Source organism: Tribolium madens, unplaced genomic scaffold (genome assembly GCF_015345945.1).
Source record: "Tribolium madens isolate multiple individuals breed KSU strain unplaced genomic scaffold, Tmad_KSU_1.1 Scaffold_96;HRSCAF=242;Tcas5.2_LG5, whole genome shotgun sequence".
NCBI classification, from domain to species: domain Eukaryota; kingdom Metazoa; phylum Arthropoda; class Insecta; order Coleoptera; family Tenebrionidae; genus Tribolium; species Tribolium madens.
Genome location: NW_025401068.1, coordinates 5,188,694 through 5,215,046, shown reverse-complemented (window position 1 = coordinate 5,215,046; position 26,353 = coordinate 5,188,694). Strand labels below are relative to the sequence as shown.

General features: G+C 36.6%; 1 protein-coding gene across 13 annotated transcripts in view; it reads right to left on the bottom strand.

The window, feature by feature from the left end:
- The window catches only part of LOC123013497 (neural-cadherin), a 145,415-nt gene that overhangs the window by 2,197 nt on the left and 116,865 nt on the right, over nt 1-26,353 (bottom strand). For 5 of the 13 annotated variants that reach the window (XM_044412029.1, XM_044412030.1, XM_044412038.1 and 2 more), the window contains 6 exons: nt 22,635-22,799; nt 10,617-10,754; nt 7,206-8,529; nt 1,807-4,089; nt 1,565-1,754; nt 414-655 (listed from right to left, as the gene is read on the bottom strand). In XM_044412029.1, the coding sequence (XP_044267964.1) occupies nt 414-655; nt 1,565-1,754; nt 1,807-4,089; nt 7,206-8,529; nt 10,617-10,754; nt 22,635-22,799 (4,342 nt within the window). Of the gene's footprint in view, nt 1-19; nt 259-413; nt 656-796; nt 1,083-1,564; nt 1,755-1,806; nt 4,090-7,205; nt 8,530-10,616; nt 10,755-22,351; nt 22,517-22,634; nt 22,800-26,353 lie in introns of those variants that run through there. The other 8 variants (XM_044412034.1, XM_044412035.1, XM_044412031.1 and 5 more) reach the window with 5 other exon arrangements.

Below are 26,353 nucleotides of genomic sequence, written 5' to 3'. Positions count from 1 at the left end.
TGCGTGAAAGATCACTTACCTAGAAGTGCCAACAGACAAACGATAACAGCAACGATAAAATCCTTGGAAGGCATGATAGCTCCGGATGGTGCGAGTTCGAGTTCGCAATGTCCTCCCGTGTAACCGGAAGGACAGGAACATTCGTACCGTTTCGGCGGTTCGTAATCTTTACAAATGCCGCCGTTAATGCACGGCAACCACAAACATTCGTTCTCGTTAACGCAACCGTTCTCGTGAAACTTGTAACCTTGTGGACATCTAAATACACAAATTTCTCCCATTAAATACTCACCGAATTGGTTGAGACACTGCTCTGGCACTGAGACAATTAGTCAAGAAGAGAAAAGAAACGGAAAAATAGAAAGAGTGACTAACTACAGCTACAAGCATGCTAAGAGTGTTAAACCCCTCACTCAAAATCATGAGCAAGCAGACTAAGATGGCGGCGAGAGCCCCCATGCTGAGTTTGAGTGTTTGTCCTTCTTGGATGAGTTCGCAGTTCTCGCCCCAGAAACCGTCGGGGCAATGACAGCGGTACCGGAACCTGGGTTCCAGATTGACGCAAGTACCGCCGTTCAAACAAGGAAGATCGACGCATTCGTCCTTGTCCATACAGTCCTTACTGTCGGCGGACATCACGCGGCCCTCGCCGCAGCTGTTGCGGACAAAAGTGTTACTCGCATGCGATTAATTACGATTCAAAAATTGCCAATTAATCAGGAGGCGATTTATTTACCGTCAGCGTGGCTTAGACGAAATAAAAATTAATTATAAAAGGGTTGAATAATCAACAACAAACCCAAGACATAAATTTATTAGCTAAACTCTACAGTATCTAGCAGAAATAAAATGTACAAAAACTACATAACAAAAGCAACATTTTAAGCATAAGCAAAGTAGAAGAAAATGCATAATTAGTAAAAGAAGTTAAAAGAGACTCAAAAACTAACAATAAAAAATACAACAAAAAAGCAAAATAATAAAAACACTACAAAAATAAAGTCAGTGGCAGGAGAAAAAGAGTTGTGTGCATCGTGAAAGTCAAGTGGATTCCAAAATTTGAGATGTGTCCACCCTGTGTACTTGGACAAAATTAAAAAAAATTACTACGTTTTGTCTTGTAACGCTGCTTTTACATATTCGGGTTTTCTTTCGTTTTATTATTAAAATAACAATGAAACGAAGCAAGTTCTAATACAAGTTTATTCAGAAACTTTGGACAAAACCCGCCCTTTATTATATAATTTCGTAACAACTTCGTGAGTTCAAACAAAACATAATAATTAAGTAATTATTTAACGTAAAAAACCGATTAAAGTTCAATTTGCAAAATATTAGTCAAATACACTTCGCAAAAGCACTCAAGAGAAGAAAAAAAAAGAGAAAGAACTCAGTGCCGTCGCAAAATAAAAAAATTCTTCGTACTTCTGAAGTTGTCATAATGCAAACGATCCTCGTTTAAAACTTTAAATTAACCACGAAACGACGCCGAAAACAACTTCTTAAGTACGTCGAGAAGGAAAAAACTTATCCTCGTTTAAAATCGAAACTAATTATCTCTTACGTGCATTCGTAGTCGTTCCATAAATCGACGCATTCGAAGGGTTCGGGGCAAATTACATTGGCGCAGGGTTTATTCGATGGACAATTGCGTTCTAAATTGCGGGCCATGGTGGCTTGACCCCACTGGGTCCCATTCATGGCGGGAGGAAGCGGGAGATGTTTACCCTCAAGACGGATGTCATCCAAACAACCTAAACAAACGATCGTGACCCGACCTGTACACGCTATTTTTCTATAACCTACCTTTCTGGTAGTCGGCGTAGACTTCAAAGGTGCGGACACCGGTGTATTCGGCTTTTCCGCCGGCGTAGACCCCTTCTTGTTTGTCGACGAGGAGCCACTGGTGGCCCACAAAGTCGAAAGTTTCGTTGTAGCGGCGGCCCTCACCGCCGTCAAGCTCAAGAGTGGCGGCAGAGCCATAGCGGCTGACTCGAGCGACGTGCCATTGACCGTCGTCGACAGTCACTGAGCTCAACCAAATATCCTTTTCTTCGGTTCGTAAGGAGTTGAGGTTGTACCTAAAGTAGAGTCTCGAATCCTTGATCTCCAAAATGCCGTATTCTCGGTTGTGCTGGTCTGAGACGCGGAACAACTCGCCGTGCTCTTCCCTCGTCCTGAACCTCAATTGTATCTGTGTCGAGAACCGATCTGGTTCAAAACTCAAAGCATACTTGACGTATGATTGGGGCTTAAAGGACGTTGGTATAGTCGGATGTAGACACGCCGGGCCTGTCCATCCCGGTTTACACTGACATTTCGCCTCGTTAAAGCTCCCCACACATGTGCCATGTTCCCAACACCGATGTGTGGCTTCTGATCTTCCACACACTTCCTCGGTCTGTGGACACCCAGCCACGCTATTCCGGGATAATCCCGGATGCGCCAAATCGTACAATTTTGAATTGTGGAACAAATTCCGGATACAACCATCGAAAGGTTTCCCTACAGGCATGTACTGCCAGTGATACTCGGTGGGGTCAAACTCCTCCACGTAGAACCCTCCAAGTTGGAGAGGAGCATTGACGTTGAGGTACTCATTGAAGGGCGGAATAGTACCCTGAGCCTGGCAACTGGTATCATCAAACTCCGGCGGCGTTCCGTCCTCCAATTCGTTAATTTCCGCCGATTTGCAATAATCGACAACCATTCGGACATTCTCGGTGTCCCAGAAGATATCGATTCGGTGCCACTCGCCGTCGTCCAGACTCTTTCTCGTCTTGACTCGTAACTCGAGAGTCCCCGAACCAAAATCGAGCAACAGTCTCGGGTAACCTCGTTCGAGCTCGACTGCGATGTAATCCGATACCATAACCTCGTCGGTTTCCGGCTTGACGATGGGTCCGTTGTAGAGAATCAAACCGTCGGTTTTACGCGTCGCAAATTCAAAATGGAGATGCGACTTGTCGCACATTTCCAATGGCGGGTACCACGCCCACCCTTTCCCTTTGAAACCCCGGGAGGTTTGTTGACATCGCGGCCCGTTGTAAGTCGCCGGACACGAACACGAAAGAGAATAGCGCGTTTCGATGCAACGGCCACCGTTATAACACGGGGTGTTTCTACAGTTTTCTTCTTTGGAGAAATTCCGGGCACCGCAGGTACATTCGGCGAGGACGTCGACTCTGACTCCCACCAAAGCAGTTTTATTGGCGTTCACCATGTAGGGCAAGGCACTTATATCAAGAGTGTTCGTACAAGAGCCTTCGCACATTTGGTTCTCATATAAACACTCGTCAATTCCTACCATGGTGATGTTAATCCCGACTTCTTTTTCGATGATTTCGCGGTGCATCAATACGATACCGTTGAGTCGCACTGGTTTGTAATATGGCGAGCCGTGAGCGGAAAACCGGACGTCCGTCAACGGGGGATGTTTGCGTCTTAATTGGACGCTAAATACGTCCACATTCTCCCGATCTGTGTTCAACAAATCGGCTATTTTATCCTTGAACTTATCCGCTTTGCTCCGTGATAAACTTTGAGTCTTGTAATCCCAAATCCGGATGAAATCTTCGTCTGTAATACCCGCGATTCGTACAGATCCTGAATTAACCACCGCCTCATGCGGTATCTCCTTTACCGTTACCGTAACGTTAGCGGCAACGTCCGTCTGAGTGTGTTTTCGGTCGTAAACCTTGAACCTGAGATGATATTTCCCCTCGCGCGTCCCGTGTCTCATCGAGATCATTCCCGTCTCCTCATTCAATTTGAAATTTCTGTGTTCCAGTGTTTCCCAATAGAATTTCTTATCGGGCAAGTCCCAGTCGTCCAAATCGTACACGTAAACCCTTCCGATCTCGGTTTCAGGCGCTTGTCCTTGGTAATTGTACACGAAGATCTCCTTGGAGCCGGGTTGCATTTTGTTATCGTTAACGTCACCGATGACGACGGTTAGAGTGCTGGTGCCGCTCATCGCAGGATTACCGTGATCCTTAATCACGATCGGGATGAGATACTCCTTCTGTTGTTCGCGGTCGAAAGAACGGAGAGACGAGACGATCGCCATGCCGTCGCCGTTCGCACCCTCTGAAATCAAATTAATATTCGCGAGTTAGAGCGGATGAGAGATGGCACGGGGGGTTTTATTAGAGAAGGCGGTAATTCGGTGTGTCACAAGACGGGAAATAAGTGGCAAGGAGGAGAACAGAAGGTGTCGAGAGGAACGTCTAATTGTAATTGCGAGACGTGTGGCAAAAATTAGAGGTGTGCGGCGCGGCAATGATATGTAATGTAATCTACATACAGGGTGTGACAACAAAGCTGTCTACAAAATAAAACATGAATAAAAAAGTTTTTCTTTCTAAAAGTATGAATTTTATTTTTGTTAGGAAAACTGAAAAGCAGAGTTTTTGAAAATAGAATTTTCTGTTTGCCAAAGAATAAATTTTAGCATTTGAAGTCTATAGAAAATAGTTTTATTCTTCGACACTGTCAAAATTTACGGGTTTTCTCCCGTGTAAGGAAGTTTTGACAACAGTTTGGCATTTCTCAATACGAAACGTCAGATTACTTTTAACAGATTTAAAGCAAGTTTAAGCCTTATTAAGTCTAATTCGAAGAATAAAATGTTGTATTCAACACGTTTGAGTGTAAATCGGATGCTTTATTCCACCTCGTGGATGATAATCCACTCGTTTCACTCGTGGTTTAATAACCCACTCCGTGAGATAATCCTTCCGATTTACACTCAAACTCGTCGAATAAATAACTATTTCGCATTTTCAATATAAGTTTTTCTCGCATTTCAAAAGTGTTTTTATCAAACAGCTCAAAGAGTCTCCGGATTGTTTCGGATTAGAGGAAATTGTTCAGAGTTTCGTTGTTCTTGCTCTTGCTTGAACACTTATATGACAACAGATTTCAAGACTTTAACTCATAATAATAATATTTTTCGGAGTAGTTTCAAAATGTTTCAAAGTTTCAAAATTCTTCTTTCTGAACCAAATCTCAAATGATCGGTTTATGCAACGGTCAACGTAAATTGCATTTTTTATGTCTCACCAATTGAAATAATACTGAGATTATTGTTTTGTTAATTACTCATTGAAACCTAATATAAAAATCAATGCTTTCACCTAAGTTTCGAAAAGATGCAAAATGCAGTCTGCGCAATGTTGGCGTATTGAACAAAGTTAAAAGGCGAATGAATACCTTGTAGAGGATAATTTAAAAAACTGTTGTGTATATTTTTAGTTACTTCAATGCTCTGAACTCGGAATACCTTAATTTTTAGACACACCCGTAACAAAAACGATGTCCCTAGCGGCGTTAAATAAAACAGTCTAGATTTAATAATAATTGATCCCGTCCCTACATTAAACTTGCTAACAACCCCAGAAGTTTCCCAAAAGCTTGTTTTCATTCTTATTAAATTTTTATAAAAGTTTATTAAAATTTAATTTGCACAGCCGCTACTTAGACCTCCAATAATTATTTTTCGCATCGGCTTGATATTTTCACGTTTCTTGTGTACGTCGTCATTATTCATCTTCGTGTTGAAAATTAACATTTTAATCAGAAAATAACAGTCATAACAAGAGCGAAAAGTTTAATTAAAACTCTCGTCTCCAATAACTGCTAATTAACCCCAACGTTCGTATACATTTTCAATCAAGGTTAACCTCCTTAAGTGAGTACAAATCTTTTCCTAATTAATTGAAACGTTATTTGTTATAAGAACGTCATTATCTTAAAGACATCGCAAAAATCAAACTTGACTGAACTTAAGCCCTAGGCTTGAATAGGGGTCTTAGATCCCTGAATACAGATCGTCATAATCGCCGAAAACACTCCCGGCTTTTGTGTGCGGAATCATCACGAAACGGCAAATGGGGCGAAAGGCCAAATGAATTGTCCTCGGCACTCCTCTTTTCGTTTTTATTCCCCCGTATCGATTCTCCTCCAAGGTGTATGCGTGTCTCCGAGACAAAAGGCGCGCTTTATTTCCATAAAGCCTCCCTTATCTTTCAAAAAAATGCAAGCGCATGCATGTTTACCTTTTCTTCGGTTTAAACGCCTCTTGTGAACGTTGTTTAGCAAATTTCGATGAATTGCCAACAACGCAACGCAAACAATCAACAATGTGTGTACGTGAAACAGTACCGTCTTGTTGTTTCTGGCTTTTCGATCAACATTCTGATTAATTCGTTCGGATTCGGTAAACACCGGTTGCCGGAATCCTGTTTACCGAGAACTGCTGCATCGCCGGAAAAAGAAACGACAACCGGAACAAACGACACGTTGCAATTTTTCAACACACGTGAAGGGAAAGGGAAAGAAAAGAAGTTAGGAATATGAAGCGTAATCAATCAGCAGTTGTCAGGATTATGAAGAAATATCCTGGAAAACGTGGAGGAACATCTGGAAATACACGAAATAATTGCAGCACGAGCGGAAGTAAGTTGTGATAGACAAACAAGACAAATATCTAACCTCGAAGCAAAAACACAATGCCTTGTTTTCTTTTTTTTTAAACCACTCTACAACATTTTTAAAATTCAATAGGACAAAAATTTTCGCCGACAATTGYTATAGAATTGAAAGAAATTTCAGTTTACGACCAATAATTTTTGCCACTTTCCCCGTTACGAGTCAAACATAAATACAAACTATTTTCAATAGCAAAAAATAATGCGAGGTTTCCAAAAATATTTAATTTATTTTGATTCAGTGCTTGTGGAGTTATGAAATAATTTTTTTATTTCCGTATTCATGTTCGTCGTTTTCAGTGTTTCCTAATGAAATAAAATGGTGTGAAATATTTCATTATGAAGTTTTTGGATTACGATCAATCAAGAATTATCCATAAAAAGTTGTATTTTGTAATTTAAAGAATTACTAAAATAGTAAAAAGTGCAAACACTTTCAGCCACCCCCTGTATAAAGTATACTCCCGTAATCTCAAACTTGCTCCCGAATTTAATCATCCCGAACATCACCATTACGCTTATTACCATTACGATGATTATTAACGACGTTTTCCTCACACCTACATCTCCAAAGTTCTCGCATTCCGCAACTCCCAATGGCCCTCATATAAAATTTTTACTCGTGTGTGAGATAATAGCCCCCAACCTCCATCAACACAAGTGCCCATCATAATCTATAATTTATCTCACCCTAACCCAAGCATAAATACTCACTCTGATCCTGCTCCACTTTAAACGAAGCCCTTATAATATCATCGGCACCTGGATCCAGCCTAAACTGGAACGGAGGGCCGTTACTCTTCGAGCGATCGTCATCATCGGTCGCTAGAATCTCTACGACTTTCCTTGGAGGCACATGTTCGGGGAGGACGGGGCGGTAGTCCCGCAGGAATGTCGGCGCGTTGTCGTTGATGTCCTGGACGATGACTGTGAGCGTCGCCGTTGCGGTCTTCGGAGGGATGCCGTCGTCGATGGCTAGGATTTTGACCTGGTGTCGGGGGGTGTCTTCCCGATCCAGAGAGCGCTGGATGCTCACCGTGCCGTCTTGGTTGATTGAGAATTGGCGTTTCCGGTCYGAAATCCGGTCGATGGCGTACGAGACTTTGCTTTTACCACCTTGATCCGGATCGGTGGCTTTGAACGTTTCGAGACTCTTCCCCACTTCAGCGTTCTCATACACGGAAACTTCGATATTGGGCCGCTCGAATTGGGGCTTGTTGTCGTTGATATCCCGGAGTTTGACCACGACCCATGAGTTAGCCACGTGGTACTTATCGTTGTCGTTATCTTCGCCCTTGTCGTTCACTTGGATCCGGAAACGGAAGCCATTGCTTTGGAGGAGGTCTTCATAATCGAGCGGCTGCACGATTTTTAGTGACCCGGTCCCGTCATTATTGCGCACCATCGTGAATTTATCAGCACCGTAACCACTATTTTCGAGCACTTTGTACTGGAATTTGTTGGTTTCGTCTTCGTCATGCACCGTTACCGTTAATATCGGCATTTCCGGTAACGTCGTACCGTCAGTCTCGTCAACTTCGGTAAACCATTCATCTTTAGTAAACTGCGGAGGCATGTCGTTGATGTCTTTAACACGTATCGACGCTGTCCCTGTCCCTTTCAACCCGCCACCGTCCATCGCGACCACTTGAATTGAATAATCCGGGGTCCTTTCTCGATCTAAACAACACACAGCTGTCTTGATCACGCCCGTCTCGGACTCGATCTCAAAAATCGGTGATCCGGTCTCTTCCTCAATCACGTTCTTTTCAATCGAGTAMACCAGACGGGCATTTGTGCCCTCGGAGGGGTCATCGTAGTCGACTGCAGTCATCGTCATGACTACCATGCCGGCCGTGCCGTTCTCGGTTACGTTCCCGAAGTAGACGCCCTGGGGGAAGGTAGGAGGATTGTCGTTGATGTCTTTGAGATTCACTTGGACGTCGGCGTAGCCTACGAGGCCTTCGCCCCCCTCGTCTTGGGCAAATACTGTGAAACGCCATTGGGGACGGCCGTTGGGCTGGTCTCGGTCCAAGGGCTGCAACGTTTTAATTAAGTGAATGCAATTCAAATGCGCCAATGTTAGAAATACGCGAAGTAAAATACAAAACGAAGCTTGTTTGTATGTCGCGAAATTCACAAAAGGCTGCTACATTCAAATAGCAAGTTTTTGTGCAAACGGTGAGGAACCAAATATTGTGTAACATTACACGAAGCGTGAGTTTCTAGCTAGTTATAGGAAATCCACGTGCGCGTCTATTTTTGCAAATTACATGTGAATTAAGCGTTGCAAAACTACAACTTTTTTCACTGAGGGTGATATTACTTAGAATAAAAATATCTGCCTATTTGTAAATTTAAAATGCATAGATAGGTATTATATAGGGTGTTTGTGGATTGCGAGCAAATATTTTAACCACTAAGAGAATTTGTTATGAAAATTCGAATTGAAGACCAAACAAATTCCGTATCCAAATTTTATTTTTGCAATTTCCCCCCTATGATTTTCACGAGCCATTCAGTGTATCTGTCCTTGTTGACATTGACCCATTAACATTGACACTGATCTACCCTGATGTAGCGATAATTTTTTTGTCTTTACGCTGTTTACGTTTCAAAGTTTTTTCTTATGAAAGATTGTAAACATCGTATTAAGACATAGGCGGGGACGAGTTTTCAGCCTCAATTTATTTTTAATTTTAACTCAGAAATGACGTGCTTTCGACAAAAGTTGGAATAACGAAAGTTGTCTCTTTTGACGAGTCCTATTAGTGGTTAAAATATTTGCTCGCAATTCTCAAACACCCTGTAGAGTTCCTATATTAGTTTCTATATTATTCAAATATAGCAACGCTAGGTAGCTATAACATTCAAGTATAACAAAGAAGTTTGAAAGGAATCGATTGCTTATTTTTTTAGTTACGTGTGCAAAATATCAAAAAGTATTTTGCTGTCATCTTCATAAAGTGTTGAAAAAATCAACATGGGTGCAAATTTGAAATTTTTGTAATTCTACGTTAAATTTCGCCTAATAAAATGTATGTAAGTATAAAGTGTCTTTAATTACTCATTATTTTTTATTTCAAATTCACTTAAAATACAAATTACGAAACGATTCAAGTTAATGCAAAAATATTTATTATAATCCTTTATCACTCGAGGAATATGTATTAAATCATCTCCAGCCAGGTCACGTTTTGCACGATGGTAAAATCAAAGAACTTTTAGTTATTCTCATTCAATCCAGATTTTTTTAATAGACAGTCAAGCTTTTATCATACTTCCAATTCGCATAAGGTAAGTTCACAAAGCAAACGTCTTTTAACCTTTTTTTACAGTCATTCCTACTTCTTGCTACATACGTGAGATGATACCAAGACTTGTTGGAATAAAAATTCAAATAAATTTTAATATGTACATAGATTTCCACGGTTTCAAAACACCTTATCCAAAGATTCTTTTCACATTTTATCACTTTTCTTTTTAAATCTGGGTCGAATAATGCCAGACAAAAATGTTTTTTCTACCCTTTTGCAGTATAAATTATAACCGTAACAAAAAAAGGTTTTTGGTCTTTTACTACCAAAGATTATGACCTGATATTGCTTCTAATTGCTTCTTTACCACTAATAAAATTGTAAAGCTTGTATCATTCTAAGAAATGATTTTTAACAACAGATCGCAATCGAGCCAATTTTCCTGTGTATTGTCTAGAAAGTTACTGTTTACTTAGACAAAAATTTCTAAGAATAAAATACCATCAATGAAAATCATTTTGTTTGGTTCATAGTTTTTGTTGTGCAACTGTTGCGTTCCCTCGCCGGCTCATTTTATTGCCCACCTCTTGAACTAACCTCCACTTCTTGCTTTTTTGTAAATTTATGATCGTGGCAAATAAAAACTGCCTCAGAGAGGCGTATAATGGCGTAAAGAGGGTCGGAAGGATTACAGATTTTAACGCGTCTCTTAAATCAAACCTCGGATGATAAAAGCCGAAGAACCGACGAGGGTAATAGAGATACGAGCGATGAAAAATCGCCGGATTAACTCCCTTTGTGTAATTTCAAACAAACCGTCAAAGTCGTCGCGGAAAAAGCCTTGAGCGTTCTAGAATTTCGACATTACCTTGAGTACGAAAATCTCTCCGGTGGTCCTGTTTATGTCAAATTTGCTGTTGGCCGGATTGTCCGGATCGATGCCTTGGCCCGTCAGGAAGTAGACAATGTTCTGGGGTCGATCTTTGTCGCCGTCCGTTGCCGTCACCTAAACACGTCAACCATAATTAGAAATGTTTAAAACCCGGAAATTCATGCAACACATGCAGCAAACAACACTTACCGGAAAAGTCCGGACTCGAATGCGTATAATGGCAATTTAGGGGTTATTTCATTCGCAAAAAAAGGATGAGTTCGAGGTTTGTTCGATAACATCTGGAAGATATATGCGAGACGTTTAATTTTTTTCGAGTCATTCGTTTAATGCAATAAACGAACGATAAAAATCAGATCGCTGCTCATTAAAGCAAGAGACCAAAATTAAGTTGACCGGACGGAAAATGAAGAATTTTGTGCTCCCGACAGTTGTGTCGAATTTCGGTTACTTGTCCAGAATTATAAAATATTTGTGAAAAAATGAAGCCAAGGAAATGAAATGTTCAAGAGAACATAAAGGGAAAGCGTTTCAAGATGAAAACTGGTGGTTATAAAGTAAGAATATTTTCGTTTCCTTGAATATATGTTGCAATAGAAATCTTAAAAGTCGCAAAAAACTAGAAATTGAATTGTCGAATCGCTCGATTCGATGGCGAGGATAAATTTTATCGAGGTTACAAAATAAATTTAAAAGCACTTTGTAATGTAGTAGTTTACTGGAGAAAGCTCTTCATCACTAAGGATTAAGTTAAAATTAAAATTTGTTATTTACAAAATCCCCAAACTTAATAAGGGAAGTTGTTATTATTGCAAAATATAATCTCGCGGTTGTTTAAAGTACTGGTGTAGAGGTCTTAGTATTTATTATTTGTAATAAAGGGGGCGAACCGTTCAAATATTTGTTCAATTAAATAAAAGTGGTGGATGCGCTGGTAGAAAATCCCACAATACAATTAAAAGCAACACTAAACTTTAATGAATTAAGAAATCAAAACTATTCCTTAAGTTTTCAAAACCTGAAATTGACCGAAGCTTCATTACAACTTAGAAAACACTTCTCTCAAATAAATAACTTCAAGTTTCTTGTATCAAAGATACTTAAAATACTTACTCACAAGTGGAACTGTTCAGAGGTAAAATATGTTCTTCCTAAAAGTGCTGCGCTGTACGTTTTTGTTTTATTTATTTTTCGAAATACTTTCAACACGCTTAAAATGTTTAATTTAAAACTAGTTGCACTGAGAGAAACCATGATGAATGTGCCCGGATTATTAATATTGCTCTAAATAAACAGAGTTTCAAAACTTCAATAGTTACTATCTTTATATCAAACTTCTTTTTAGTTCGAAATAAAATTAATTACTTATTAGGTTGTTTGTATTTGTTTACTGTTACAACTTAATTCAACTCTAATTTCAGTTTTTCTAAATAAAGCTTTTTGTAATTAAGTAGGATTGCAATAAAAACTCACTAATGCTGTTACAATTTTAATTTATCACCCTGTTACGTTTCCGGTCGTAATTTAGGCTCTTTACGAGTCATCATCAAAGATAAATCTTTAAATAATAAACCAAGTTCTAAATACCTCTTAAAACATAAATAAAAAAGTAGAGTTTATTAAAACGATTTCCAAATATTAGGTACAAGAAAAACATACTAAAAGTTTGTTACCAGTAAGCAATACTTTTTATGTTCTTGTCTTTTTCATAGAGAATCCAGACACGTAGCTGAAATGTTTCTTGTTTATCACAACAAATAACTTGCTGCCGTGTTAGCTCCATGTTTATGAAAGAAAAAAAAACAAGGATTTGTAAAATATCAACTTTTTTCCAGAACAATTTGCTGAAAATGTTTTTATTCTAAAAATAGCAAAACTTGATTTATTCTCCCGTTTTCACTTCCATTATGATATCCTTACGCAAAGCGTTTAACAAAGATCGTAGCATTTTAATATTTCCGGTAAAAAGTAAATTCCATCTCTGAACTCGGTAATATCAATTACCTATTACAAAAATGATTGCGAAGTAAACCGGAACAAAATTAATTATTTACGACTAGGCTGTATAAAACCCAATTCGTATCATTTGATGCGTTGAAGAAGAATTTCCAGCTCATCAACAGAAGAAGCGTCCAGTAAAAAATAATTGCCGACATAACTCGTCGAATTTATATCCCGGAAACAGTTGGCGCAACTCTCGATTTTTCTTTGTATGTTTTGAGGGTGGAAACTTAGCGTTTACATATAAAACACTTTGAATAATTCGGATAATTCCGTTCGTGAGTTGTGACATGCCCTAACCCAAAGCATATAGGAATAATAGCRGCATTTCCGTCGACTCCTCCTGTCATTTATTAACCTGCTTGCTGGAAGTCAGGCGTCACACAAGCACGCAAGAGGCTTAATAAATTCGGACCGAATTCGAGCGAAATTCCGCACATGCAAAGCGCCTGTAATATTGTGCACATAACAGAGCGGTTATTGTGCGGAGGCACCGATTTATTAAAGAAAGGCTAGAGTAATTAATCGGACCAATCAAAGACAGAGATGTTCCGGTTTCAATTATTATTCAACCCCGGGAGTAATTACTCCCGAACGAGTCTTATTCCTCCGAATAACAATCAGAGGCTTGCAGGCTTTTCATGTTATCTTTACTTATTGCGGTTTGGTCGCACTGTTCGATAAATATAATTGCAGCTGGCCGGTTATGAATCTTCCCACTTACATAAATCAAAACGAAAGAAAAGCATAAAACAACCGACGCGATAATTTCACGCCGACGAAAATTATGGAAGAACTGCCGCGAAAATCGCACGAATAAGCGGAAGCGAAATTTATGTGTGGCGGCTTTAAACGACACCAGGAATTATTAAAATTAGCGAAATTTCTAGAATTCCTACAAGACGTTTCCCGTGGGACGCGACGCAGACATGAAAAATACTTGAACTCTTGAGCGTATTCAGTAAACTTACAAAACGTTTTATCAAGAAAGATTGATTAAATTTTAGATACGACATCTGTATATTCAGTTTTTTTAAACCGTATGGGTCTGACACAACTTCTCAATGGTATTTTTAGTTTAGTGCAAATTTTTACAAGATCAGAAATTCATTAATTGTAATCAATTTATTACGTTTTTGGATAAGATTTGACTATGGAAATCTGACAGTTTCTACTAAAGGTAAAGTTAAATTTAAAAAATACAATCTAATTTTTAAAATACCAATTTATAATTTTTCCACAACCAAATCATTCAAAGATAACATTCTCCATAAATTTGTATATCCATTCCATATCTACAGTTGCAGTACATTGAAGACCTAAGTTTTCTTTTTGATAGTGCTTTGTTTTAATTGTTTTTTGCATAATTGATTTTCTTCAATTTTAGTTTGTAATGTAATAGGACTTGTTCTGAAGAATAATGCTTTCTTAGGAGTACAACATGAAAAAGATTATTGATTACCTACCATTACCAAAATTAAACTCTTGCTGTGACAAAATGTTTCTCCTCATAAATTCTTTCTTGCCTATTTGCACTAAGCATTGTTTTACAGTAATTTCTTCCCTTATCATAATTTAAATTACAAAAACGAACATCATAATCCTGATTTTATAACACTGGAAAAAAAATGAACAGTTTTTCCAACAAAATTATTCGGAGTCGCTCTATATCCACAAACATAGTGAGTAATCGTAATTGTATTCATGTTTCTCAAACCAAAAAAACTTAAAATACTTACATAAAAATGGAAACGTTAAAATATGTTTTCTCTAAAAGTGCTTTATTTTAAGTTTTCCGCTCGTTTAAAATATTTGGATTAAAATTAATTGCGCTTAGTGTGCAGCATTATTAAAAATGGTGGATGCGCCGGGATTATTACTGCTCTATAAAGATACTGTAATTAAAAAATTAAGTGAATATTTATTTATGTCTTTACTTGCTTTTCTTATTCCTGTTAAATATTTGAATATAATATGCACTGCTTTTATTGTTTTAGGAAATATATAAAAATGTTTCAATTTGTGATAATCTCTGAAAATATTTAAAATTATAAAACTTAAAATTCATAATATTTTCGCCAGAATTACGTTACTTTCCTAGTTCTCTGAGAGCTTTAAAACTTTAATTAAAAGCAACGTAGAAGAACCAATTTGAATCTCCATAAACCGTAAAGAGAACTCTCTCAGTGTAATAAGTCTGTCAAGTATTTATAAGAAAAAAATTGTTTGGCATCCTACTCGTAAATATACATTTTTCTCACTATAGCTTAATCTTTCATGGGTGTTCCCTGAAGTTGTTAAGTGCAAACATAAGTCAACGTACCAAAAACCCAACCTAATCGCTTCTGTCGCTTTCAACTGATAGAATTTAACAAAAACACAATACAAAGACAGCCTTCTGAATCCGAAATTCAAGTCTCTCGTACTCTCCATAAAGTAATTAACTCGAAACTTAAAGTCTCGCCCGGAAAGACCATCAAGACCGTGTTACGTAAACCGGAACGATGTTTAATTTTAGAGTTTAATTATAGCTGCCGAAAAAACCTCCCTCAAATTGTACACTCTGTATGCGTCTTCCCTCAAGTCATACGAGAATGTAAAACGAAATTTAAGACCCATAAAACCCTTTTAGTGATGTTAGGTCGTCATTCACCTTCGACGTAATATAAAGTCGAAGCTTTTAAATCGCAAGGTGGCGCCATCGGTTACTCTTTGCACCATGTTTCTTCGCAATAGAGCAAATAAACAGAGTCGATAGGGTCGGGTAATTATTGTTGACGTGGTTTGTCGAAGCGATAAAATTCCCCGGAAAAGGTTTCCGTTATTAAAATTACATCCGGGAATAAAGCCCGGAATATGGCAATTCCATTTATTATTTCTATACCCGTACGTATGGATATTGGCTTTCGCCAAAAAGTATAAAACTAAATAACGCTCCCGCAAGAACAAAGGAAATAAAACCCGAGAAAAAGGCAGCACCTCGCCGTAATTTAAGCGAAGTTTTCAAACTCGCCGGACCTATCCGATTTAATGCCGGCGTCATATTTCGGCACTTGGGGCTATTGTTATTCAGATGGAGGGCGACGTTACGTAAAAAACCCTCAAGTCGTTTACCGACCAAACTTTCGGACCCATAGCATAATTAAATAAGTAAATACATCTCCTGAAAGCACTTAAATAAATTGAAATAAAAATAGACAAATTTCATCTCTGCGACTACCATCTCGAAAATGCACCACACGACTCTACTCCGAGGACTCTGACTTTATTTCATTGCTCGACTAATTGGAGCGGACGGGGTCTTCGTCCCATTCATACGCAAATCTATTAAATGGATTTGCGAGTTACGATAATTAAAGCCGGTTTATCCGACTTGACGCCGGAGCCCCGGAAGAAAACTCCTCGGAAGGTGAGCTGAAGAAATATGCTCGGCTGTTTCCAGTTTGGTTGAATAAGGCGGATCGGCACATAAAACGAAATTATTGGATTAAGTGCGTCAAAACCAACCGTTCCGTATTTCTTAGTCGTGTTTTACTAATCTCGTTAATAAAATCTACAACACGCCCCTTCGGCGAACCGCAACCGATCTACAGCCAACGTTAAATAATGCGCGTTTGTTTGTGCATTAAATATGAGACGGGAGCGTGATTCCCCTGATGAAAAAACGCAAGAACGTGTCAACATTTTTCAATGTTTTATTAAATTTTTCATCAAACGAAATTTTGCTCTTTCCAGGAGGCAAAGGGCGCTTTAATTGCACAAACATGTATCTCGCTCTGCAAATCAAACAACCGCACACTTTATGAAATATGCGGTGTCAACTGTTATATTTTGCTGTAAATCAAGTTACATCACAGAAACTGTCTGTACACAGTTGTTGACCACGTATAAATAATAATCTTGAACGTGTCCCATATTATGTAAAAGGCTGTAAAACATTGTAGTAGTGTAAAATATTTCATTTGGTAATTAATATTGAATGTAAACGTGATAATCAAATGTCACAAATTTTCTCCAATTTCTCGAAAACAATTGTTTTAATAATTTCGATTATGGACACCAAATAGTACGCAAAGATTTTCTAAAATTATTAGTAAAAAACTATGCAAAATCTGCACTGTTGTTGTTCTGGTTCGGGCCTAAGGGCGGTCGTCGGTTGGAATTGCTTCCTAACGTTTCGCTAGCACGAGTGGCGAGCTTCTTCAGAGGTCGCTACTCGTGCTAGCGAAACGTTAGGAAGAATTCCAACCGACGACGGCCTTTAGACCCGAACCAGAACAACAACAGTGCATCAACTGGCCGCGGAAGCCTTAACCAATTTATGCAAAATCTCCCAAAAATTTTCAAATAGAACCCAAGAAACTCCTTCTCTTTTATGAATCATAAGAAATGTCTAAAAATGTTAAAAAATATCAAAAATGTTCACAAAATGCAAAAAAAATATTGAAAATGTCAGAAATTTCATTTCATACAGTTTAAAAACTATTAAATAATTAGAATTTATAATTAGAAGTTTTTTGCTACAGGCTATTAGAAGAGAAAACAAGGAAGTTGTATCCTGAATTGTAACTTGTTTAATGTTATTTGTGGCTTTTATTCGCAAAATTTTTGTACCTTTAGTAATTAATTATAAAAAAACATATACAAAATCATTAGTATCATTAAATAGACATAAAAAATGTCAAAATGTCAAAAAAATGTGTCGAAATTTTTTTTGTCGAAAAGTTTTTAAACATTTTTTCCATGTTCCTGATATCTTATCTTACTTGAAATTTTTCTCTGGGGCGCGAGTTCTGACGCACTCTCTTATACTATTACGTTAGAAAATGAATTACATATTTTAACAGTTAATAGTAGAACTCAAAATATGTCAAAATAACTAATAAAATAACTAATAACTCAACTTGTTTTATCCAAATGTTTATAGTTTTTGAGATACAGAGGGTTTTGTGCGTAAAATAAATTTAAATTTGGGACGCAACCTAATACTTCCCAGCTCAAATTGTAAACAAATATTTGTTTACAATTATATGAGATCATATGATCATATGATCTCTGAGGTTAGCTCTTCAAAATCTGTTAGGTACATTGTTAAAAAAACTAAGTTAAATTTGACAAAAACAGGCACAGAAAAAAGTGTCCTCTCCATAAAACGGTAAAAATTTTGCATCTATTTTTTTGTTGAAGATAGCACCGAATTTCATTACCTCAAATATTACCGACAACTAGCAATGTAAACTTTGGGATAAAGTACTCAAAAKGTTTAAAGATCGTTTGTATTGCATTTTTTTGACAATATTTCCGACGCCAAAGTTCTATATCTCAGAATCTATAAACATTCGAATAAGATTTATTGTGACTTCTTTTGAGCTCTACTATCACCTGTTAAAATATTTGCACATACTTTAAAATCACCCAGTTTTCTGTAAAAATATAGAAATCAATTCTGTAAGCAAAAACGCCTTGATACACAGGAAAATGCTTAGGAAAATTCCGTCGAAAATATTGAAAATTACAGAAATCACCAAAAATTATTGGTTGTCAATTTTGCAATTTGCGTAATTAACAGAAGATTAATTAAATCGTATATCATTCAGCGATTAGTAGTTTGGACAATTAATGCCACTTTTTAAAGCATAAAACGTTTTATAATAACAGCAAAAAAGTTGCTTAGCTTGACTAGTGACGTGAAAATAAGGTGCAAATCCGGTTTCCTGCAATCGTAGGGAGTTTTTCTTCTTATCTAGCCCGACCTTAGTTCCAGTCGTTGTGCAGTGCCAAATGAGCACAATTACGATCCGTAATATGACATTTGTGTAGTTCAGAAGAAGAAAAACCTCGTAAACATCCTCTGTTTCAGCATTACAATTTCAAGCACCCGTGTTATTTCGTAGATTAATATTGCCTTCCTTGTACAAAGGGAATTTCTGGCAAAGCACAGCTTTGTTTTTGTTTAAGATTAGTTATAATTTATGTCTTAAAGTTAGTTGTTGTGATTCGTGCCGCCACGGGGGTCTTTTATTCTTCCGAATGATATTGAAATGGTACGCAATTCGTTGACTTCTCCCATAAATAAAGTCGTCCCGTTCGATATCATGCGTCACATCCGATCATCCCGCTAGGAATARACTTGCAAACTGAATAAAAATAATCTCAGACAACTTTCCGACAATAGATGTCGGCTGGTCGATGCATAAGAAAAGAGGATCTCAATATCGTAGCGCTCCAGGTTAAACAAACTTCCCTCCCSGTTTTATTTACAATGACTTAGGGGATTATTTTCGTYTCAAAATACAGGTTTGTTGCAAGGATGAGACTAGGATTTTTCTATTTAATAAACCGCGTTAAAACAGTGACAGTTGCGATAATCGGGAAGACTCTCCCAGAGAAGATCCCAAGAAGTTATCTGACTTTTTCCATTTCCTTGGGATCACTGAATGATAAAAGATAACCGTTCGCTCCCCCGGTTTATTGTTATTATTGACTCGAGCTCTGCATCCGACTCCGGCTTGTACGCAACCTATAAAACCCCTAATTGTAAAAACTTGCTTTTTTACAACTTTTTTACGTCAATCCTCATTGTTATGTTAAATTGTCCGAATTGAGAAGAGAGTTAGTCATTACGGAATGAATTTCCGTTTTGTCACGTTTACGACCTCTCTACTTTGCTGATTTACTGTTGTTGTTTGATCTCTGGCTTGTTTTCGCGAGTATTCGCGCAAAGTTTCCCAAGTGGTTCCGCTCCCAAAAACCGAAAAAGTTTGCAAACTTGCGAGTCCTGACCTGAACTGGCTCAATCCAAAATCCAATCCTCTTTGAACAATTGTTTCGATAGTCTTTCGAAAACACGAACGCCGCACTTGCAACACGACCCAATGAATTAGCAAATGCGAATCTTGCTTTGATCTCACGAAAGGATGTGAAAAAAATGGGACGCTCGTACAAGAACAAAGGACCAGTTTTTGTCAAAATCGAGAGAATTTATTGCAAAGGAAGTTTAAAAAAATTAAAAACGGCTATAAACGCTGAGAGATGTGCTGGAGATTGAGTGGCGAGAGTTCGCTGTTGGTCGACATTGCAACTTGTGCCTGAAAATCCAGTCCATCAAGCTCTATGAACCACCTATGTTTCATTTCTCGATAAAATTAACTTGAAATCGTGTTTTCGCCTTTCAGACGTGATTTAGAACGATGTAAGTCGTTTGAAATATACACTTTTGTCGGTTGTGGAGTTTCTTCGAAACAAAATTAAATGTCTGTGTTGACGTCACGTTTCGGTTGCAAAAAGCGTGGTTTTTCAAGTGTCTCGAGGTATAAAAATGGAGTCTCCTCGAGTGTAGGTTACGAGTCGTTCCAGAGGCTTTTGAATTATTTACTCGCTCTATACAGTAGCAGAAATTTACGATCGTACAGTTGGCAATATGGATTAGTACGGGGAATTCCCGCTGATATCGGCCATTGGAACTTTCACGGCTGTAAACAGTCCTCAAATAAATTACACGACTTCCTCTCGTGAAAATCTCCGTCTCTCATAAAAGTTGCAAATCGCCGGCGAAGAGAAAATCTCACTGACCGCTTCCGTTGTTATCATTCCTGGAGTGTTCCCACCTCGGTAAACATCAATAACAATTTTATCGAGACGTGTCACAGCTGACTTGTCGGAAGTCGTCGGACAACGGCCTTTCTCGCATCGTTGAAACCTATTTTCCTAGACTAGTGGCGCAAAATACACGACTAAGAGAGAAAAAAACAAAGGGAGAAAAATATGCTTCCACCGTCGCCTCCCTAATCTCACACACACTCGAGTAAACGCGCAAAAAATTACTTTAATAATACGAGCTTTGGTCGAATCGAAACAAAGATTTGCCGGAAATCCACTCGACCAGAGACCAGAAAGAAAAAGAGAAGCTTGGCAGCGGTCAGATGGAAACTTACAGGTTGCATAAACAAAAGCTGCGGCCGTTTCCGGATCAACAATTAGCGCTAATGTTGGCAAAAAACGAGGAAATGTATGCGTTCTGGTGCCGGAACACGAGAGGCTTTTCAGCGAGTTTAAAAACAGAAAAATTAAAATAAAAGTCGAGCTTTATTTGAAGTAATATAATAACGCTTTTTTGTTCTGCAAATAAAGTTGTCTCGTCTTAAAAACTCAGGAGAAGTCTGCTTAGATATCGTATTAGTCCTTAAAAACATTCACAAATTTAAGGAAGTCCCTGTAAATCACTAGAATAGTGCATAAATCATAAGGCATTACAAAAATCAAGTGAATTGGTACAATAAGCGTAGAAAAGATTGTCCTCCTAATAAACCGCGTGGACCCTTAGAGGCTGAACCAATAAACCACAACAATAAGTCTTTTCCATTGTAAACGTCATTTCTTACTTAACAGTATATTTAGTTTGAAGTGAAACTCAGTTATCGATTTTACGTTCAATTGAGTAAATAACAAATTATTTTTAAAAATTCGCAACTTTTTACTGTAATTAAAAATTAAATTAAAAAATAATTATAATTGATGTTTAATTAGCTATTTATTTACGAAGATAACAAGTAAATGCCGCTTTAAATGGCAAAATTAAATAAACAATATTAATATTAGAAATACTTAATGAAAACCATTTATTACTAGAAATTAAAATGACCAAATGAGACTATTTAATATACTCGTAACTCTTTAAATTTTGATACTTATTTTTTTTAAGTTGGAAATGACAAATTAAATAATTTCATTATTAATTTTTATTCAATTCATACAGGTAGGTGTGCTAACTCTTTTGAACTCGTGGCAACCTTTACAAAAAAGGAATATTTAAATTGAACTATTGAGATGTTGCAACCAAGATATAGCAATCGCAAAGCAATTGTAACAAATTTACGAATTTGTTTTTGCTAATAATTGTTCAGTTCAGTTATTTTATTGAAACTATATTAATCAACTTTTATTTTTGAGTATTAAAAAAAAAATCATAGCCATTGGAAAACTGTCTACCATACTAATACACAAATTATTACCAAAAAATTACTTTAATAAAATATTTGCAAATTAATTTTGAATACGAATAAAACAAACACTGTTGTAGTAAGGAAAAAATACCTACTACATAATAGATAATAATCTACAATTTTTTTTAAATATTTTATCTTCTGTTTACTATTGTAAAATTAAATTTTCAAATATTTAGAAAATTGATGTGTTTGTTGCCAAAGTTGAGGTATAAAGTTAAAATATTTTTTTATTTACTCAATTAAAAGTAAAATCGGTAACTGAGCTTCACTTCAAACTGAATATACATACTGTTAAATATGAAATGACGTTTACAATAGAAAAGATTTATTGTTGTGGTTTATGGGTTCAGCCTCTAAGGGAGGACAATCTTTTCTACGCTGATTGTACATGATGCTGGGTGATTTTTTCTAGATGTAAATTTTAGTGGTGTTGGTTCAAGAAAGCCGCAAAAATTGTTTCCCCTGTAGGCCTTATTAACCCCGGTTTGAAGTTTTTCTCGCAAACATCGGTAAATCTTGCGCTTTAAGAATTCTCCGTTCGAACCCATCCATTATAATGTATCACCAAAATAAATTACCTGTGAAGTCCGATCGGAAGTGCAAAACTTGAATAGAATCGGGATTTGAAAAACACATAAATCGCACCTTTATGACTGAAAACATCGTCGCAATTCCGATCGGCCTTCAGTGTTAAATAACACTGACCTGCATGAGAAGCATGGGATACGGTGCTGGATACTCTTCGTCAATTTCCGTCTTGTAGACTGATTTGTTAAAAATCGGCGGTAAATCGTTGACATCCTTGATATGTATGACCACTGTGGTGTAATTCTCATTCAAGCTGTCTGACGCGACCAGGGTTAGCTCGTACTACACATGCATCAACAGGACAATACAATGCGAACATTAAGCGGTGACAAAAATCAAAAACATGCAACACACAAAAGACAAAGGACGACACAACACACAAATCATGCTCGACACTCGCCCTGAGCACGCTCTTCGGCAGATTCCTGTCGTCCTCTTCGGTGATTTGCGTCCTATAAGTGGGTCTTTCGAAAACGGGCGGATTGTCGTTAACGTCCTTGACGTGGATCACCACCGTTGTGTAGTTCTCTTTGAGATTATCGGACGCGGCAAGACGCAACTCGTACTAGACACAAAATTTCGCATTCAGTGGTCGAACATCTGCTTGTGTCGTTAACAATGTGTCATAGAGAACGCCCGAGAACAATACCGCCATTGTGAAACGATGATTGGAACGTCAAGTCTCGCGGGATCTACTAATCACGTGGCTCATTCACCGCTCGGACGTATCTTAATAGTGAATAGAAAATCGGTTAATTCAAGTTACACATCGCTAAAAACGACAAGCGACAAGCATAAATGTCGATGTGCGATGTATATGTCGTAGTCATTGGGCGTAATGCGTCATTCCGCGGAAAGCCTAGTCTTTGGCCGTACTGCCGGCAGACGCTGTAATCAAGTGAATATTCCTTTCATTTATTTGACTGAAATTTTACGTCATTTCAGGGATTGCCTAAATAATTGTCGTCAAACAAAGTAACCGGTTAAAGCATTACATGTTACAGCGTTTGACGGAAGTGTATTTAGTCATTTGCTGAGAGCTTGAAATTTTATTGTGTAGTATTTCGGGTCGTAACATTTAGTAATTGTTGGAAAATGGATAATCATAAGAGTTTGTTTTATGATAAATTAAATGAATATTATTTGAAAAACAAAGATGCCAAAAAACCATGAAATTATGAAGTAATGAAGGAGGTAAAAGACTTCTAACCTCAAAATACACCTTTATTTCAGTTGTACATATTTTAGGCTGCAAAAGAATTCTAAAGAATATATTTTTATTTTTGTTTAATTTACCTGAAGGCAAAAAATATATTTTTACCTGTTGTTTAGGTCATGTACTTAACGTTTTTTGTATGATTTTATAATATTATATGTTTACATTATTCCAAATAAACGAAACAAATATTTTGCTACAATAAAAATATTTTAGTTTTTTGGCTCTTCTTTTCTTCTACCGAAAATTTACATTTCTACAGAAAGTATCAAACATTTCAAGACTTTTCAGCAAATGACTAAATACACTTCCGTCAAACGCTGTAACATGTACTGGTTTAACCGGTTACTTTGTTTGACTAAAATTAAGTGGGCATTCCCTGTAATGACGTAAAATTTCAGTCAAACAAAGGAATATTCATTTGATTACAGCGTCTGCCGGCAGTACGGCCAAAGACTAGGCTTTCCGCGGAATGACGTATTACGCCCAATGACTACGACATATACAAACTGTTCCGTTTTTATTGTTACAAATTTAAACAGGTGATAGAATATTCAATTTTAAGATAAAAGTTTTCCATGAACATGTATCAAAAAAATGTTATGTAAGCGAACTACACCCCCCCGGAAAAGATGCGCTTTTTAATGGGGTTTTCTCACTATTGCAGAATAGATAAAATTACAAAAGTTGGTGCAGCTGATAACCTTTAAACACCTGAACGAATTCAAAAAGCAAATTTTTATTCATCAGGAGTGTCATAAATTGGAGGAAATGGATTTAATTTTAAATTTTTATTCTAAAATAATTACTAATTAGAGTATTTTTTATCCTAAATTCACCAAGTTTAGGACGCTCCTGATTAAAAATTTCAACATTTTATCTTTGAATTCGTTTCGCTGTATAAAGGTAATCAAATGTACCAAATTTTGTAATTTTAACTAAAATGGTTTCTGAAATATTAGACAAAATCCATTAAAACATGCACCTCTTGCAGGTAGTGCACCTCCGTTACATAGTATTTTTTGATGAGTTATGGACAATTGTTCGAAAGCCAATTGTTCGAAGCCAGTTATTCGGAAACAAATTGTTCGAAAATCCAGTTGTACGAAAGCAAATTTGTCGAACAGCATATTGATAGAACGCCAATTTTTCGAAAACTGATTGTTCAAAAAGTTATTTATATGTAGACAAGTAACATTTAACAAAAACAAGTTTGTTTTATAGCTTGTTAGGAAAAACTATTCGTAGGCGCAATCATGAAGAAACCGGGTTGAGATCAGCTCTTACCTCTTCCATATTTTTAATACTTGTCAATTGTTGCATAATTATCAAAAACTAAAGAAAATACATAGGCTTTGTTGAGAAAAATTAACATTTAAAATTAAATATATTTTAATTTATCAATTCTAGACACCAAAAGTTTATTTTTTTAGATAGACAATTTATCAGTTTATGAGATGCAAAAATAAAAATAGGGTGTTCCATTTAAATTTTTTATATTATTTAACTTTTAAGAAACTTCGACATTTTTTTAACTTTTCGACTGCAATACATAAAAAAATGTTATAGTCTCAAAGTTCGTACTTTTCTCTTTACAGTGGTATAAAAAAAATTTTTCCAGCTGCCTTAACTTTTTGTATAATACATTTTTAAAAAGATGATGTTTTCGCGAAAAAAAAACTTAATTTTTAAAAACTAAGATTAATAAAAGTTTAGCTTAAAAACATTGAAATTAAAAGCTACATTCAATAATGNTTTAAAAAGATGATGTTTTCGCGAAAAAAAAACTTAATTTTTAAAAACTAAGATTAATAAAAGTTTAACTTAAAAACATTGAAATTAAAAGCTACATTCAATAATGCCAAAAAACATATGGTGTTTCATTTAAAAAAAAACATAAATTCGTATTATAACTTAATTTAGGGCCGCCATGTATAAACAAAGTCTACAAAATTCAAAATTCCCACTTAAATACTCGTAATAACTGAGCTATAGAAGACCGGAGCTGAGATGAATGTTCTTATTTTTGTCTAAATTTATGTATTTTTTGAACTTTATAATTAATTTAACAATTAACTAGTATTAAAAATATAATATAAATTTTGTTTCAATAATTACAACACCCAACCAATAAATATTGTTGTTTTAATCATCCCTACTTTCTTCTGGCGTGCGCCTACAAAGAAATTATTCTAACAAGCTCTAAAACAAACTTGTTTTTGTTAAATGTTACTTGTCTACATAAATGACTTTTTGAACAATCAGTTTTCGAAAAATTGGTATTCGATCAATATGCTGTTCGAACAATTTGCTTTCGAACAATTTGTTTTCGAACAACTGACTTCAAACAATTGGCTTTCGAACAACTGCTTTCGAACAACTGACCGGACATTTTTTTCGATACATGTTCATAAGAAATTTTTATGTTAAAATTAAATATTCTATTACCTGTTTAAATTTGTAACAATAAAAAGGGAACATTGCAAGAATTGAATACTTTAATTGTTAATTATAGTTGTTTAAAATAAAATATTGCTTCTTTTTCTTCTGATCCTGGTTCTGACGAATGTGTTATATCAAAGAGACAGAAATTGACTGCGCGTTAAAAAATTGAGAGATATTACGCCCCTCAACACACATATTAAACGCCGTTCAATTAAAAAATATAAAAAACAACGAATATCGCGCGTCAAAATTCAATTTGTCGAGCTTAATGTTACATGAAATTGTAAATAAAAAATATGGGCGTTTACGCGAACCAATGGCCCGAATCGAGTAAATGTAAGCGAGACGTTCGGGGACACTCTTGAATTTTCCTTATTATTTATGTATGAAAAAAATAAACATCTGTTCCCTCGACGTTTCTCCAGATGAGAAACCACCAAAACGTTTTAAATATTGAT